Raw genomic sequence first — 18,976 nt, 5'->3', positions numbered from 1 at the left:
GGGCGAGAACTCACTGGATCTTTGGTTTTTGATGAAGAACAGCTTCAGACGTTCCTTGAAAGTGTTTTCATTCACATAGAACTCTACCTGCACTCTAAAAGGAATGATGATGTTTGGTTGGAGATAAACAAGAGATGGAGAGGAAGGGGGAAGGACAGATAATGATGACGTGTGAGAGAGAGGCAAGAATGTTAGACTTATTGCTATTGTGGTAATATAAAAAGCAATCAATTGAAAGCTACAGAGCGCTGTTGCTATATTGAAGTCTTTAGAAGGAAATTATGTTGCCTTTTGCGAACAAAGCGGCTGTGGTTGACCTCGCTATCTGCGCTGACTTAATCCAGAATTATAAACGACTTGCACAATGAGGGGGAGCGTAACTGGAGGAGCCGTAACTTTGCTTTTTCATTTCGCTCCACAGTCTGAAACAAACAAGTGATCTGGAACAGGAAGAATGCCCATCCAGCATCTGCAGCGGCAAGAAGATGCCAATCACCATAGGCAGTCTTTTCGAAACACAAATGGAAATGTGTTTTATTGCACTTACAAATGTTTACTAGATGGTTTAAAAGCAGAAATGGGTAGTGCGTGTTTTGGTAAAGCAGTCTGAAGGGTACGAGGCATTACTGTTGCACATGTACTCATTTGAAACACTGTAGATGAATATAAATGCTGGGTCCCACTTTATATTAGGTGGCCTTAACTACTATGTACTTACATTTAAATTAATCAGTTGATACAATGCACTTATTGTGTACATACATGTTTTTACACTGTACTTATATTTTAAAAAATACCTATATGTAATTACATCTTTAATTCATTTCTGTAATTACATTTATAATTGCACTGTTGGCCTATTCCTTACACCTTAACCGACCCTTAAACCCACTCATACCACCAAACCTGTTCCTAACCTTACCCATATCCCACCACTATAGCAGCAGAAGTGTTTTGCAATACAATATGAACACAATAAGTACATTGTACTTATTTGTTGATGTAAGTACATAGTAGTTAAGGCCACCTAATATAAAGTGTGACCAAATGCTGACCTTTTAATGAATTTGAATTAGACTTTATTAACTTTCCAGTGATATATTGTTGATTTTAATCATCAATTTGGTTGAGATAACCAATTCCAGTGTTGTTTTATCATTAACTGTGGATGCAAACATAACGTGGAACCAACATCAGATTGTTATATAAAATTTGTGTTTACATATTTGGTAGACACTTTTATCCAAAACAAATTTCAGTAAATTTAAGGTATACATTTGGGAATTGAACCCTTGTCTCATAAATGAACATATTGACAACTACACAAACCAATTAAATCTGACATGTTAACTTAACACTGTTTAAAAGCTGTTTCATTTCTGGGTTAAAATAAAAATTCACATTTATGGCTGGTAAGATTTTTGTTGAACTTTAAAACTGAATATGAAACAAGCAAATAAAAATGAAATTATGAAAACTAGTTTTTAAATAGGCCTAAAACACCTCATGATTTGATTATACATTAAATGCTTTGATTTCACTTGATTATAGACAGTGTACTTCCATATCCCATGCATGCGTTATGATTGGTCCGATCACCTGTCAGTCAAACTCACTGCGAAGGGTCAATTAAGAACATGGATGAAGTTCTCAGTTATGTATTTAAGTTGTGAATAACCAGAAGTAAAACAGATGCAAAGACACAAGAGAGCTTTTTTCTGTATTGTGGCATACTTCTGAGAGAAACCGGTTATTGAAGTGGACTGGTTCAATCAATCGGTAGTTGAATGGATGGAGGCAGACCTGAATGCGAGCTTGTAGTTGAATGTAAGAAAATGTGCATTCATTTAGGCCAGAGAATAACTTCCTTGACTGAGGTTTTATTTCTCCATTACTTAGTTGTGGTTTAAAAGACACTTAATATTCAGTAGTATCATTGATTTGATAGCACTGATAACAAAACTTGAACAAAATTGAGCTGGGTAATCACACTATTGTCTTATATAGAGCTGCTTTACAGCTGAATCAACTTTTTTTTTATAACTGACAAATTATGCAACATCAACACTGTTATTGAACTGAACTGAATCAACACTGAATTGACCAGAGCTGAATAATAACACTATTGTATTGTTAGCGCTGCTTTACAGCAGAATTTGAATTTGTCTTATATTTGATAACGTTTACATCACTGATTCTGTTACTTTTTTGTGAGGCTCCTTTGAAACAATCTATTGCATATGTGGACCGGATATTTTATAAATGATAAATGCGATAAATGATAAATGATATCATGTCAAGATTGCGATAAAATTGTCGATAACGATGAGTTGGACATTTTTACTCTATATAGATTAATTTAACAGTCTATGACTGCAGAAATAAAGAAGACAGCAGCCAGTCAGTGCATGTCTCTAATAAGTCAGCATGTTCTGCGTCTCCGTGTAAATGAATGGCGCAGTTTCAGATACACAAATGCAAACTCACGTGATGCTCGCTGTGTTTTCAGCATCTTTGTTTTAATAAACGAGGACAGTTTTAATAAACGAGGATGTCGGCAGAATCACATTTTTTGAGTTAAACTCAAAAAACGCAGAAGAGCTGCGGGACCTTGGACTGCTCCGAAAGCCTACTCCATCACCGACCTCCACTACTGCATCTCGCCCACAGCGGAGGCGCTACAAGTGGCGTGAGAGGAAGCAGAAGAGGGGTAAGCACGGAGGTATCCGAGCTAGGCTAGCGGCCAACCCACACAAGCCAGCTATCCCCACCATCGTACTGGCGAACGTATGCTCTTTGGACAATAAACTGGACTACATCCGACTACTCCGCTCTACTCAGAGGACTGTAAGAGACTGTTGTGTTTTTGTGTTTATGGAAACATGGCTTAACAACAGCGTACCGGACTGCGCCATACAGCTCGACCAGCTAACATGCTATCGAGCTGACAGAGCTCTCGTCGAGGGAGGTAAGATCCGCGGCGGCAGGCTTTGTGTTTACATCAATGACGCATGGTGCCGCGACGCTGTTGTGGTCTGCAAACACTGCTCACCCTTGGTGGAGTTTATGATTATTAAGTGCCGGCCGTTCTATCTACCGAGGGAATATACAGCCATACTACTCGTTGCTGTATACATCCCTCCCAGCTCCAACAACAACAACAGGAGTGAGGCACTAAATGATCTGTACCAGCACACCAGTGAGCAGTAGACAGCCCATCCAGATGCTTTTCTCATCTTGGCTGGGGATTTCAACCACGCAGACTTAAAGAGTGTGTTCCCAAAAATACATCAACACATAGACTTTCCAACAAGGGGAAAAAATACTTTGGACTTTGTTTACACCACCCAGAGAGGAGCCTACAAGGCCCTCCCCCTCCCCCACCTCGGAGCCTCAGACCACATCACTGTCATGCTAATGCCTGCATACAGACCACTCGTTAAAGTCATCAAACCAATACACAAACAGATTCAAGTGTGGCCGGAAGGGTCGTCAGAGGCACTTTAAGACTGTTTTGACACCACTGACTGGAATATGTTTAAACAGGCTGCAACACACAACAACACTACAGACCTCCAAGAGTACTCAGAGACTGTCACTGCCTACATCACCAAGTGCATTGATGATGTAACGGTCACAAAGTCCATCATTGTCAGGGCCAACCAGAAGCTGTGGATGACAGGGGAGGTCTACAGACTTCTGAAGGCTCGGAACGCTGCCTTTAGAGCTGGAGATGAGGAGGGCCTGAAGACAGCTAGGACCAACCTATCCCGCAGCATCAGAGAGGCCAAGAGACAGTACTCCAGGAGGATAGCCCATCGTTTCAGCGACAGCAGAGACACTCGGAGCCTGTGGCAGGGGATACAGACCATCACGGACTAAAAGCCCCCACCACAGACCTGTGACAGCACCATCGACCTGCTGAACGAGCTGAATGCCTTCTGCTGAGAAGATCGTTGGTGTCTCTCTCCCCTCCCTCCAGGACATTTACAGCACCCGTCTCACCCGCAAAGCCCTCTGCATTGCAGGTGATCCCACCCACCCGACACACAGCTTCTTCAGTCTGCTGCCATCAGGGAGGAGACTGCGGAGTCTCCAGGCGAGGACCAGCAGACTGAAGGACAACTTCATACATCAGGCTGTCAGGAAGCTGAACTCCCTCCCGTCCTTGCCCCCCCCCCTCCCCTCTTTTACCCCATGCAACACTGAACACTGATACTGCGACCCCCCCCCCCCCCCCCCCAGGACCCCCCACCCACTTAAAAACTGTGACCAGCAGCTGTCACTTGTGCAGCATTGGACTGAGCACTACCTCATCCAGCATTGACTGCAAACTACCTCTTCAGATAGTCTGATAAAAGACTTCTCTTGTCACTTTAACAGACTGATAAGCTCTTCTTGCACTACACATACATCTGCACAGTTTTGTTTTATTTAACTGGTTTGCACTATCTATTCTGCCATGAGCCTTATGCCACTTTATCTATCTCTTTTTTTTTTTCTACAATGTCCTCAGACTGATAAGCTCCTCTTGCACTATATATATACACTCTATACACCTACGTATATCTGCACAGTTTTGTTTTATTTAACTGGTTTGCACCCTATCTGCCATGTGCCTTATGCCACTTTTTCCATCTCTCTCTTTATTTTTCTACAATGTCCTCATTTGTATATCTGTATAGTTGTATGTACATATGTTTAAACTGTATTTATCTGTATTTGAACGTCTACTGTCAGTGTCTTAAATGTTAATTGTATGCACCAAGGGTCTGAGAGTAACGCAATTTCAATTCTCTGTATGTATGTGCTGTACATGTGGAAGAATTGACAATAAAGCAGACTTGACTTGACTTGAATACTGGATTTCATGCAACCTCCTTGACTAATCTGTTTTTGTATCCAATGGACATGTTTATTATTTTAGAACAATTTTTCAAAACTGTTTTTCATGTCCTTTTTTCAGACACTTCTTTCTGTGGTGTACATATTCTGACCATTAAAGCTATAATGTATTCATTGCTAATTGGCTCATAAGAGTAATTGGACCTGAGACCAGAGAAAGCACAGCAACATTGAATAAGCCTTTTAATGAACCAGTAATCCAGTGGCTAATATACGGTGACAGACACAGACACATGATTTCATTAAATATAAATCAAATCGTGTAGTATTTATTGCCATTTCTCTAACAGACCATCCAGCAGGAACAGCATATATAAATGAGAAATGAGTCTAATGCTGAATGTTTGCCATTCTCATTTATTTATCTGTTCTTTTGGTCATCTTGTTATTCGTTCATTTAATCAAAACCTTTGGATAACTGTATACCCTGACACAAATTGTTCATCTTTTGAACAAGTGGCTAAACAATGGAAGATGCTGAAATTATATATCATAATTGTATATTTTAGTAGGCTAATATTTTCATACAATGCTTTCATTCAAATTTATGAATGTATAATTGTAGTATGCCTTAGAGTGTTGATGTATAGTAATTTATAAATACTTCAGTATTCTTAGTCATTTGTTTACAGATATTGTTTTTAATAAAGACCCCCTCTCCCCAACAAAAAAAAAAAAAGAAAGAAAAAAAAAGAAAATTGCAGTAATTTGGTAAGCATGGATGATATGGTGCCCACTGGGACTTTTCTCACAAAAACACTGAATCAAACATGAGTGTGAATATGAATTTAATAACAGCCAATTAAATGTAGTACACTGGGACTTTACACTTGCTCTCGGTGTGCAAGAATCTCTTGGTCATATCCTGTTTCTCTTGGTCATACGACCCTGATCTGCTGCTTCACCTCACTTCGGCTTTTTTCACAATTCTATGTTCACAAATAGTAAAAAAAATAAGCCAAGCAAAAGATGCAGTGTAAGACACAGTTCCCTTCCAGGAACTTCGAGCTGCGTCAAAACACATATGGGAAAGCCATCAGCGTAACTGACGCTCTGAATATTGTCTACAACCAGTCTAATGGATGGGCGAGGCGTCACGGGCGGGGTGACGTCACGACCAGGAAGTATATAAGCACGTGCGGCGGAGCCGGCGTCAGCTTTCTGTCATTCAGCAAGCGCTCTGTGTGTTGTCAGTCTGATTTCTGTCTTGTCAGTCTTATTTAGTGTTGTCTGTCCTAAAAAAGATGCCTAAAGCAAAGGCCAAGACAGTGGGCGATCCCAGATCACGTTTCAGGTTGTGTGTTAGTCCTTGCCCTCGTTACATCATGGGTGGGGACACACACAATCTGTGCGTGGTCTGCCTGGGTGCGGAGCATGTGGCGTCGGCTCTCGAGGGAGCCAATTGCCTGCACTGTGAGCGGCTCTCGCTGCGCACACTCCGCACCCGGAGGGCTCTCTTCGAGGAGGGAGCCTTCGTGAACTCCCCACGCGGTGCTGGTCCCACGGCTGCCGAGGCAGAGCGGCGGCTGCACTCGTGGGGCTCACAGGCTGATCTGGCTGGCGAGAGTGAGACGGGCATGTCCCTATCTCCTCCCGTATCCGCCAGATCTGGTGTCCCGTCTCTCGGGGAAGCGGTTCCTTCCCCCCGAGATGAGGACTCAGCGCTTCGTCTCTCTTCCTCCGAGGAGGTTGACGTGACGAGCGTTGACGAGGTTTCGCCGCCTCTCTCGCCCCAATATGAGGAGTTGCTAGAGGTGGTGACTCGGGCAGTGGCCAAGCTCGACATCAGTTGGCCCCCCGAGAAAGCAACTGTGCCGCAGTCCAGCTTGCTGGACGAGCGTTTTCTGCGCTCGCAGCCACCACCTATATGCAGGAGCCTTCCGTTTTTCCCCGATCTCCACACCGAGGTGTCGAGATCGTGGGTTAAACCATATTCATCCCGCCCTTTCGATCCCGCTTCTGATTACTACGGTAATGTGCGGGAATTGGATGGGCGTGGATACAGGGCGATGCCCCGGATCGAGCAGACGCTTGCGAGCTATCTGTCTCCTTCCGCGGCGTCGTCCTTGAAGGCTCCCACTCTGCCCACTAAGCCTCTGCGCACCACATCATCATTAGTGGGCAGGGGGTATGCGGCAGCAGGGCAGGCTGGTGCGTGTCTGCACACTATGGCAGTGTTGCAGGCGTACCAGGCTGAACTGCTGAAGGAGTTAGACGAGTTCGGGGATATCAGAGCTGATGATATCCTAGAGCTCAGGAGGACCGCCGCTCTCCGCGCCACCAAGGAGTCGGCCCGTGCTATCGGCCGCTCCATGTCAGCTTTGGTGGCAGCGGAGAAGCATTTGTGGCTGACCCTGTCCGATATCAAAGAGAAGGACAGGGTCTGCCTCCTGGACGCCCCGCTTCAGCCTTCTGGCCTGTTCGGCGACGCTGTGAGCACCGTCGTCGACAGGTTTCAGGAGGCTCGTAAGCAAGCGGAGGCGTTCCGGCGGTTCCTCCCCCGTCGCTCTCTAACTCTGGAGGCTGCTGGGCGGGAGCAGCCTCCTCCGCATACCAGCTCCTCACACAGGGCTGCGCAGAAAGAAAGCGTCGCCTCTCGTGCTCCCCCGAGGCGGAGCCGAGGGCAGCGGCGCCCCGCGCCGGAGACTTCGAGGCCGAAGGCAGACCTGAGGGATGTCTTGTCGGCCAAGAGGTCCTCGGCGAAGAAGTCCTGATGGGCGAGCCCCAGGACTTCGGAGGGCAGCCCCTACTGGGGTGGAGCAGCTTACACCGCGGCACACGGTGACCGTCTCCCCTCGGTGCCCTCCAGGGATTTGTCTGTCAACCCTGCAGTTCCAGGGCACAGCAGGTCCCAGCGAGTATTACTCTCAGGTTCTTCCGCCTGTGATTTCAGCGGGCCTGAGAAACTCGCCTCGGCCGCCAGATCACGCGTCTCCTGCCGGTGGGCCGCAGCGAGGCAGTGGTCTGGCTGCTTCTCTAACACCAGAGGTCAGTCTTGAGAGACCGATTCCCTTAGTAGATCATTTGGCAGCCTGGCAGCGACTGCCGAATGTGTCCCTTTGGGTCCTGCGGACGGTAGAGGCTGGCTATTCCATCCAGTTCGATGGGCCACCTCCGCTGTTCAACGGGGTCTGTGTGACTACGGTCTGCCCCGAGCAGGCTCTGGTCTTGGAAAAGGAAGTCGGTACTTTGCTGAGGAAGGAAGCCATCGAGTTGGTTCCTCCTCACGAAGTCCACACCGGCTTCTACAGCCGGTACTTCATTGTTCCAAAGAAGGATGGGGGGCTGAGGCCCATACTTGCGTCTCTTGAACCGCTCAGTCAAACAGCTGAAGTTAAAGATGCTGACGGTCAACAGATCATGTCTCAAATCAGGTCCGAGGACTGGTTTGTCACGATAGACCTCAAAGACGCCTATTTCCATGTATCCATCCTTCCTGCTCACAGGAAGTTCCTGAGGTTCGCTTTCGGGGGCAAAGCGTATCAGTATCGGGTTCTTCCCTTCGGCCTAGCACTCTCACCCCGCACTTTCACCAAGTGTATGGATGCGGCTCTGGTCCCGTTGCGACTGCAGGGCATCCGCATACTAAATTATATCGACGATTGGTTGATTCTCGCTCAATCAGAGCGGTTGGCAGTTCGGCATCGAGATGTCGTTCTCCCCCACATGAAAGATTTGGGGTTAAGACTAAACGCCAAGAAGAGTGTGCTTTCTCCAGCTCAGAGAACCACTTATCTAGGCGTAGTGTGGGATTCGACCACGATGCAGGCTCGTTTGACCCCTGCTCGGATCGAGTCGATCCTCACGGCAGTCAAGAGAGTGCTAGAAGGCCAGCCATTCACTGTCAAGCAGTTTCAGAGACTGCTTGGGCTCATGGCAGCTGCGTCCAGCGTGATACCTTCTGGCCTGCTGTACATGAGGCCCCTACAGTGGTGGCTCAAGACCAGGGTGGTCTCCCTGAGGGGAGTTGCATCCGTGCCTTAGACATGTGGAGGAGGCCTTGGTTCTTGTCTCAGGGCCTGGTGTTGGGAACTCCTTGTCGCCGCGTCTCGCTAGCGACGGACGCTTTCCTCACCGGTTGGGGTGCGGTCATGAGTGGCCACCTTGCCCGCGGTCTGTGGAGTGGTCGACACCTGACGTGGCATATCAACTGGCTAGAGATCCTAGCTGTGTTCCGTGCTCTCAAGCACTTCCTCCCAGACCTAAGAGATCGCCATGTGCTGGTCCGCACCGACAGCACGACAGTCTTCTCTTACATCAACCACCAAGGAGGTCTGCGGTCGCGCCCCTTGTACAAGCTGGCACACCAGATCCTTGTGTGGTCCCAGGGCAAGCTCCTATCACTGAGAGCTGTGCACATTCCTGGGTATCTCAATGTGGGAGCAGACGTCCTGTCGAGACAGGGGCCGAGGTCCGGGGAATGGATGCTTCACCCCGAGGTGGTGAAGCAGATTTGGAAGGTTTTTGGCCAGGCACAGGTGGACCTCTTTGCGACTCGAGAGTCAGCACAATGTCCCCTCTGGTTCTCTCTAGCTCCTCCAGCTCCTCTGGGGCTGGACGCTATGGTACAGACGTGGCCGAGGCTCCGTCTGTACGCCTTCCCCCCGATCGCTCTGCTCCCAGGAGTTTTGGCAAGAGTGCGCTGGGACGCGGTCAGTCTACTGTTAGTAGCGCTGTTCTGTCCGGGCCGAGTCTGGTTCTCGGACCTGATTTCTCTCCTCGACGGCACCCCGTGGCCGGTGCCGATCAGGAGAGATCTCCTCTCACAGGCCAGGGGCACCTTTGTGCACCCTCGCCCGGAGTGGTGGAGGCTGTGGGTGTGGCCCCTGAGGGGGCACAACTCATAGCTTCCGGTCTGTCAACCGAGGTTGTCGAGACCATCCTCCAATCCAGAGCCCCCTCCACGAGGAAACTGTACGCCTTGAAGTGGAAACTCTTCACTTCTTGGTGCGGGGACCGCCAGCTCGACCCAGTCAACTGCCCGATTCGCGCAGTTCTGGAGTTCCTGCAGGCCCGTTTCTCCGCAGGGTTAATCCACTCCACTATTAAGGTCTACATGGCAGCTATCTCTTCGTACCACGCCCTTATTGGTGGCCAGTCAGTGGGTAGACACCCCCTGGTTACACGTTTCCTCCGCGGTGCACAGAGGCTGAGGCCGCCTGTACGATCCCGTGTCCCCACGTGGGACCTGGCTGTGGTACTGGAGGCTCTGTGCAGAGCACCTTTTGAGCCTCTCGAGGAGATAACAGATAGACTCCTCACCATCAAGACCGTCTTCTTGTTGGCCATCACTTCTCTGAGGAGGGTGGGTGACCTTCAGGCCCTGTCTGTGGCCCCTTCGTGCATTGACTTTGCGCCCGGTTCGGCGAAAGTCTTTCTCTACCCCCGCGTGGGGTACGTACCGAAGGTTCCGACGGTCGTACCACAGCCGGTCGTACTCCAGGCCTTCTGTCCTCCTCCCTTCAGGGAGCCAGACCAGGAAAGGCACAACTGTATGTGTCCAGTGCGAGCATCCACAGAGCTGCCCTGTGGAGAAAGACGGACCAACTGCTTGTGTGCTTTGGTCCGCCTAAGAGGGGTCTTCCGGCTTCGAAGCCCACCCTTAGTAGGTGGATTGTGGATGCCATCAATCTTGCATACGAGGCCTCTGAGCGTCCCCCGCTGCTGGGAGTCAGAGCGCACTCAACGCGAGGTGTGGCAGCCTCCAAGGCCTTCTGGGCAGGTGTCTCCATGCAGGACATCTGCAACGCTGCTGGGTGGTCCACGCCCCTGACATTTGTCAGGTTCTATAACCTGGACATCCGAGCCACTCCAGGCTCCTCCGTCCTCTCAGCCTGACACCAGGCAGGGACTTGTCAGTCTGGCGGCGTTGGTATTGCGTTCCCATATGTGTTTTGACGCAGCTCGAAGTTCCTGGAAGGGAACGTACCAGGTTACGTATGTAACCCAGGTTCCCTGAAGGGAACGAGAGCTGCGTCTCGTAGCCACACTTCCGGCATCTCTGTCAGCGCTTGCTTCATGACTTAAAGCTGACGCCGGCTCCGCCGCACGTGCTTATATACTTCCTGGTCGTGACGTCAACCCGCCCGTGACGCCTCGCCCATCCATTAGACTGGTTGTAGACAATATTCAGAGCGTCGGTTACGCTGATGGCATTCCCATATGCGTTTTGACGCAGCTCTCGTTCCCTTCAGGGAACCTGGGTTACATACATAACCTGGTACGACTTTATTTTGAAGTTAAATTGATTTATTCAAATTAAAACTGAGTTGGATATAGCCTTGTAAAAAGTGTACTTAAGTATATTAAAAAACTGTACTTAATAACATAATATTGATGAAATAAAAGACAATTTAAGAGTACTTAAAGAGAGGACACTTTCATAACACTTAAGTACACTTTCACAAAGTGCATTTGTCATAATATAGTTAAAAGTTTTACTTATAAGTACATTTTGAATAATTTTAACCTCCTGAGACCCGAGAAAAAAGTTTATTTTTTTCAAGTCTTTACATGGTTTAGGGCATTAATAATAATAAAAAAAAAATCTTGAAATGATATTTCATTCATGAGTTTTGCTATGTCCTCAGTAGAGGACGTCGGGACTTAATTTCTTAAAAAATTAAATAAAAAGACATGAATGATCATGCATAGGCAAAAACAACAGATTTTTTTTTAAATCACCAATACATTTTTAGTTTTCAGGATTTTTTTTTTTTTTTTACCAAGCTTTGTATGAAGATGATTCTCAACTATGTTATTACAGAATGATTTGATATACCATTTCTTTCTGCAAAATGTGTGTAAAATGGCCATAAACAGGTTTTATCATTATATACAATGTATCTACTGCATAAACTAATTCTAATTTGCATATTAATGTGTTTTTGGGGCAACATGTACTGAAAAAAGAAGTGTAATAATGGGAGTAATAATTGACACGATTTTCATAATAATATATAATATTTCATGGAATATTGAAATATAATTTATTTCCCTATTCATTTGTTATGTCTCCCAAAATGCATAATAAACATGCTTTTAGTCCCGGTGTCCTCATATGAGGACATATGAGGACACCTCATATGTCCTCATATGAAATCAACGTCCTGTTTCATAGCATAGAGTCATATTTTGATTTGAAGACCAAGGAGAGGGAGTGGTCATGGTGAAACATCCAATCATGTAGTATCTCTGGAAAGCCCTGAATGTGTTCTGTACAGGACATCCAGACTTAAAACTGTGTATAGTCTCAGAGAAATTCACTAAAATATAATGTCTTCATATGAGGTCGCAGGGTCTTAAGAGGTTAAAGTACTTCATTTTAATAATATTATTTGATATTAAATAAAGTTTTAAAGTTTTTAAATTTATTTTTAACAAACCAAATTGCAAATTCATCATTACAAAGGTAAAAATCAAAGTTTAATGACATTAGAGTATATTTTAGTTTTACAGGTCACACTTTAGTTTAGGGACCAATTCTCACTATTAACTAGTTGCTTATTAGCATGGATATTATTAGCATATTGGCTGTTTATTAGTACTTATAAATCACATCTTAATGTCTTATTCTGCATGACCATATTTTAGATCCCTTAACCCTTAATCACAATAATCACCTAAACTTAACAACTACCTGATTAACTATTAATAAGCCTTAAGTTCAACTAATTTAATGTAAATTTAAACTACATTAATACTATATTAGTATACTATAATATTATTTGGTAATAATACATTTTCATTTGATTGCAACTAACATGTGTCAAAAAGCATTGCATCCAGTTTAAAAGCATACGCTTTTAAAGAATAGGGTAAACATACCTATTAAGATCACGTACCCATTAAGCACACTTTCATTTTTGAGCTCAGATTATAAAAATAAAAAATTATTTATTATTTTATTTAATATCTTAACCAATTGATGTGTTTGTTCCTACATACCTCCTGTAATTTCAAGTCAATCAGATCATTGCACGCTGAGATATGAGTCTCCATGGCTGTGTCCAAATTCAGGGTCTGCATCCTCCTTAGGATCCTTCCTACCCGGTTGAAGGAGGAGGGATCCTCCGACGTCCGCAAAACCCGGAAGTCGGTGTTTGTGAATTTGGACAGCCTACCCTTCTTTCAGTTCCCTCCCTTACCCGTTGCTCATATCCTGTCACCTAGCAACCGTGACAGCGCCAAGCAAGAAGCGGGAAAATGGACAAACAAAGAGTTATTCTCCTCATTTTAATTCTTTTGGAAGAAATAAAGCAATTAAATAAATTAAATACTTTCTTTGCTCGTTGTCGGAGAGTTTTTTTATATCAGACTACAAGACAGTCACATCCAGGTAAGCCATTATAGCCTATTTTTATTTGTTTTTAAGTATTCTACTAATTTCTCCTACAAATTCATTGAGCCGAAGCATAAACTTTAGCTTGTTTTGTCAGAGAAACTCCTCTCCCACTCCGCTACCGCTCGCTTCGTCCGCCATTACGCTCTGCCGAAAAGAATTATGGGATAGGTAGTACGGGAAAGGATCCACCACACCCATCCTTCCAATTCGGGGAAAAGGAGGACGTATTTGTGGGCCGCATTTGAAGGATCCTACGAATTTGGACAGCCTTCGTCGCGGCGCTGTGACGTAACATCCTTCAAATGAGTACTCTGAAGGATGCAGACCCTGAATTTGGACACAGCCCATGTGTTCACTCTGTCTGGCGGCCATTTTGAAAGCTGTCTAAAAACTTTCACCAAAAGAGAAGCCCCTTAAATGTGAGTTTTTTAGATGTTTAAGCCTTTATTTTGGGTAAGTTTCACTACTCACTGTAAAATTAAGAGATTAATGTTTAGACTTTTGCATATAATAACCTGGAACTTGGATGTGGGAAATAATTACATTAGATCCAAAAGATAGTTTTAGCAACACAGTGCAGATGCTACACAACACAGTTAGCTGACTAGCTTTATAAGATTGTGTGCTACGCTTTATAACATATTACTTCACAGGCATTACTGGCTTGTACTTTTACATCCATAATATTATAAATTGACAGTTTATTGCTGGTCTGTGGTTTTACGGTGCTGTAATTTGTAATTTTGATGTGAGCTTAAAGGGTGCACTACTATGAAAACCACACAGCTTTAGTGTGACATCAATAAGAAAAAATATAATTTCATAGATATTGTTAATAATAGTTGTTAATATTAAAATATGTATGAACTTAATACATGAACTAGATGATTTAGCAAAATCTTGTCATTTTAATAAATATTACATGAAATGTATTAAAAATTGTTGCTGCTCCAATTAAGCTCAGTGTGCTCTCTTTAAGCTCTTTCACATTAATCTATGTAAATACTCCATAAACAGACTTTAAATATTAACTCATGGTTATCACTTTAAGTTAATCTCTATAAAATATCTAATAACTTATTTTAACAGCTTTAAGATGACAAAATCGAGACATAACTATAGTTTATGCCCAAAGATGAAAGAGGCATGTTGTCCATCAGAAACCTGTCGTATCTGTCAGCAATTTAAGGCTGGAATACACTACACGACTTAAAATGTGAACAGATTTTTAAAACACTAGGGCCCGGTTTCACAGACAGGGCTTAGACTAAGCCAGGATGAGGCCATAGTTCAATTAGGACATTTAAGTAATTTTTATGAACATGCTTAGAAAAAAACATTACTGGTGTGCATCTTGAAACAAAACAAAGGCACTGATATATTTTATGATCAGTCAGTGCAAGTTTATTTCAGCTGAAACAGCTCAGACTTACATTTTAGTCTAGGACTAGGCTTAAGCCTTGTCTGTGAAACCGGGGGTAGGCATCATACACTTAACAACTTTGTAAATAGTCACAAAGGAAAACTGGCCATCATACACTAAACGGCTGAGGATCACACACTTGCAGTCTTTAAGTTCCTTCCGATCACAACAAACTCACACAGAAATGTGCGCACTGTTTCTGAGCTCATCCCCATGAATGAAATGTTTTATTGGTGTGTTTTATTTAGCTGAATGTGGACTAGTCTTCATGTTGCAGTGTGCTTATATGACACTTAACTATGAATATATAACTGATCAAATTGAATGCCGTTTCTTGATTTTAGTGTTTTTTTTGATTGACTTTGTACCTTCAAATAAAACATTTTTCAATCATTCTTTAAAAACGTTTTTTTTTTTTTTTTTTTTAATAAACAATAAATGTTTTATAAAACATGATGTGAGCTTAATGGGAACAGGGGTGTGCTTAAAGGGTACACAAATGTTAAGCACAGACAGACTTTTTGCATTTAATGATGCATATCTTAATCAAAATTATTTTGTCATTTAAAATAAAATTAAATATTTTTATGTGAGAGATTAATATTTTATTTTAAACATAACTTTTTGTACCGAAACCAATATCTTATGCACTAAAAATCTCTCAATGTAGATTTTGGTGAGCTTAATAGGTACGTGTTCCCTATTATTTCTGTAATAAGAGCTCTTTTTAAAAGAAAGTGTTCTTCTCTTTCCAAAAGGGACATGCGGATTGTGACGAAGGTCCATCAGCTAAACATCACACATGTTGAGGTTGATAAAATGCACGTCACTCATGCACACAAGGAACTAGCTGCTAGATTTGTGAAAGAGGATGATAGAATTAAATCTTCAAAAGGTATTCAAGAGTTTTATTTTCGCTGAGGCAGTAAAACGTAAGTAAAGAGACATCCACATATGTCCTAATGCCATATGATAGAAGTGTTTCTGCTTTTTGCCTTTTTATTAATAGACAGAACAGTAAACAGTGAAAGGCAACAGTTGAAGATAGAGGGAGAGGCCAGGGAAACACAACTCAACTCTTGACTTATACAGCACATCACAAGCTAATGCCCGTCTGCTGGGCTGCAGCTGCAGTAGTAGATTCCTGTTTAAATGCATTCTGTTGCATGGCAGTCTATCATTGTAGCGGCATCGATTTCACATTTATCCACAGTTATCTTTCATCTAAAAGTGAACTGTAGTCCGTCAAGTCTAAGTAGGAAATACTAGGAAACAATATGTCACTGAAAGTTGTTTGTAACTCTTATACTTTAGTTGTGGATTTTATTATTGTCCTGGAATACACCTTAGGTTAGATGCCATGTTGAATTTAACATGAATGTGAGGGAGAGACTTACAGTCTTTACAATGGCACGTACTGTATGAAGGTAGCAGATCATATATTTTTCACAACTCACAGATTTCACAACTGTTTTATGTTGTTTTTGTCTGCTTAAATCTTTTTCGGAAAGACGTTTTGTCAGCTGGACAGTCGGTATGTTGTTAAACAACAGTACCATCTATTGAACGCACTGAACTTCTGAGAGACGTATTGAACGTCTCTCAGAGCCTCGTTTTCATTCTTGTCAAAAGTGAAATATGGCTCTACCCTTATAAGGTCTATAAAAAAGCTAAGACCCAGTGATAATATTGATATCCATATTTCTTTTTTACAGCCTTGAGATGCCAAAATGTAGCTATAGTTAGCAGTTTTTCAATCATCACAACTTGTGTATTCTGTAGACACATGGGATGATCATTTAATGGGACAAACCCAAAAATGAAAATTCTGCCATTAAAAGTCCACGTAACCAAAAAGCAAAAGATACAAAAGTTTATAAAGGTGTCGTAAAACAAATCAATATGAATTGAATGTTTAATCCAAGTCTTGTGATGAGATTCGATTGCTGTATTTGATTAACAGACTTAAGTTTTGGTTACCTAGACTTTCAAGTGAGGGGCAGAAACTGTTACAGAAGCAGACTGTACACTCGGGATATAAAAAGGTAAGGTTTATTGGACAGAGGAGCAGAAGCAGGAGATATCAACGGTAAGTATCAGATGCGTAGATGTATAATGATGGGGATGAGACTTTCACTGAACCGTGGTGTTTTCTGACAGGAGCTCGTGGATGAACGGGAACCACACACATCGACGCTTCGTCGTGAAGCTCCAGGAAGGACAAACAGGGATCCAGGACACGGATGACAACACTCGGAGAGAGAACAAGAGGTAAGTTCACAGGTAGTTAAGTAACAGGTAGATATCAGCATTAAAAATGAAGGAGTCCACTTCGTACGAATGAGACCGGACGTCAGACTGTTGTCAGGTGTGTGGTTATATGGAGTGACTTGATGAGGTGATGATGATGTGCAGGTGTGCTCATTAGAACTCGGGTGACGGTGCTCGCTGTGATTGGCTGGAGTGACAGCCTGGCCGATCTGTGACAGAAACCTCTCAGTTTTTATTTTAAAAAATCTGTATTTTGAGGATTAACCAAAGTCTTAAGCCCCATTGACACCAAGAACGATAACTATACAGATAAATATAAAGATAACGATATTAGTGTCCACACCAGTGTGGCATATGCTGCTTTAAATTCTCGAGCTTGTGATAGTAGGATGGATTTTGATTGGATGTCAATGACATCAGTAATCTAATTATTTATATTATTCTGAATAAGACAATATTATGATTAAGGTGTTTGCATGAGTTGCTTTTAGAATAATCCTTTAATGGTCTCGTTTTACATGTTATAGTAAAGTCGTGACGTATTGTCAAGTATGGTGACCCATACTCGAAATTGGTGCTCTGCGTTTAACCCATCCAAGTGCACACACACAGCAGTGAGTAGTGAACAAATGCACACACACACACACACACACACACACCGTGAACACACACCCGGAGCAGTGGGCAGCCATGCTGCAGCGCCCGGGGAGCAATTGGGGGTTCGGTGCCTTGCTCAAGGGCACCTCAGTCGTGGTATTGAGGGTGGAGAGAGCGCTGGACATTCACTCCCCCCACCTACAATCCCTGCCGGTCGGGGACTCAAACCCGCAACCTTTCGATTACGAGTCTGACTCTCTAACCATTAGGCCACGACTTCCCCATAGTACATAGATTGATTAATGGCATGCGTCATTATGCAATCCGACGGAGTATTAATGTCCATGTAAACGTAGTAAATGTTTATATTGTTCATCAGCTGGAAATAATCGTTCTAAAAGTGATTCTAACGATATAGTTTCTCTGTGCCTTTATCGTTATAGTTTTGGTGTGGACTATTCTATTAAATATTCTTTAATATTGAGAACGATTTTTTTTAACTATATCTTTATCGTTGTCTTTGTAGTTATCATCCTTGGTGTGAACGGGGCTTTATGGGTTTGGGACCACATGAGGGTGAGGCCATGATGGCAAACTTTTCATTCCCTTTAACAGATTAACTCCAGTATTTAGTGGTTGACACACCCAATCTGTATGTGATTTGATGCTAATCCATGTAGAAATCATCATCGTTAGTATATGTGCAGTTTCGCATATCTTAAAGCTTTAAGAGTGGTTCTCGTTTCAAAATTCATCTAGAGACTGGAATATCATAGATATTCGGCGCCTACCAACCCAAGATGGCGCCGTTGTGTGTGGCACACCATCTGCTGCTCTCTTTGTCATAACAATGTTTTTATGTGTGTCTTTTTTAATCACGAGCTGTAAAATGGTGCTGGTTTATGACCGCCAAACACTAATGGACATTCGAGTGGCCATTGAAACTGCCAGGCGTGACATTTGCATGCCTCACACTTCTTCTCTACCTACACGTTCATATTTCTCTCTACATCATTGCTGGCGACTGGCTGACTTGCCTTGGAAAAGGAAGCGCTGGAGGAAATGTGGAAAGCAGGGTGGAATTTCTGTTCGGCTAAGATCCATCGCATGGACGCCATCTCCATTGTTTGATGGGCCTGTTTTTGCCTGTGAACGCGGTGCTCGCTGGAGTAGGCTTCATGCATCGTATCGATGGCTTCGACCTGTCGTACTCAGCGTGCTTTCCATGTCTTCGTGCCATCTTCCTCCCCGTGTTTGCTCCCGTGGAGTAAACACCCTCAATCTCCGATCACTGAGTCGGACAATGCAGTTTCAGGAAGATTCGTCCGTATATAAGGTGGCCTTGATCAACGCGCGCTCTCTGGAAAACAAAACTGGTAAACCTGGAGACTTAAGTCCATTCACTGAGCTGGTGCCACAGGGCTGTAATTGTCCCC

At 43.7% G+C, this 18,976-nt stretch overlaps 1 protein-coding gene across 1 annotated transcript in view; it reads right to left on the bottom strand.

Moving 5' to 3' along the window:
* kcnt2b (potassium sodium-activated channel subfamily T member 2b) overlaps positions 1–18,976 on the bottom strand; it is a gene marked incomplete at both ends in the record, with an annotated part of 134,226 nt that overhangs the window by 64,091 nt on the left and 51,159 nt on the right. Inside the window, one exon of the mRNA XM_079415753.1 lies at positions 15–94. Within this exon, the coding sequence (XP_079271879.1) occupies positions 15–94 (80 nt within the window). The remainder of the gene's footprint in view (positions 1–14; positions 95–18,976) is intronic.

This window comes from Barbus barbus, assembly GCF_936440315.1.
Source record: "Barbus barbus genome assembly, chromosome: 4".
Taxonomy (NCBI): domain Eukaryota; kingdom Metazoa; phylum Chordata; class Actinopteri; order Cypriniformes; family Cyprinidae; genus Barbus; species Barbus barbus.
This window is presented reverse-complemented; position numbering and strand designations above follow the sequence as displayed.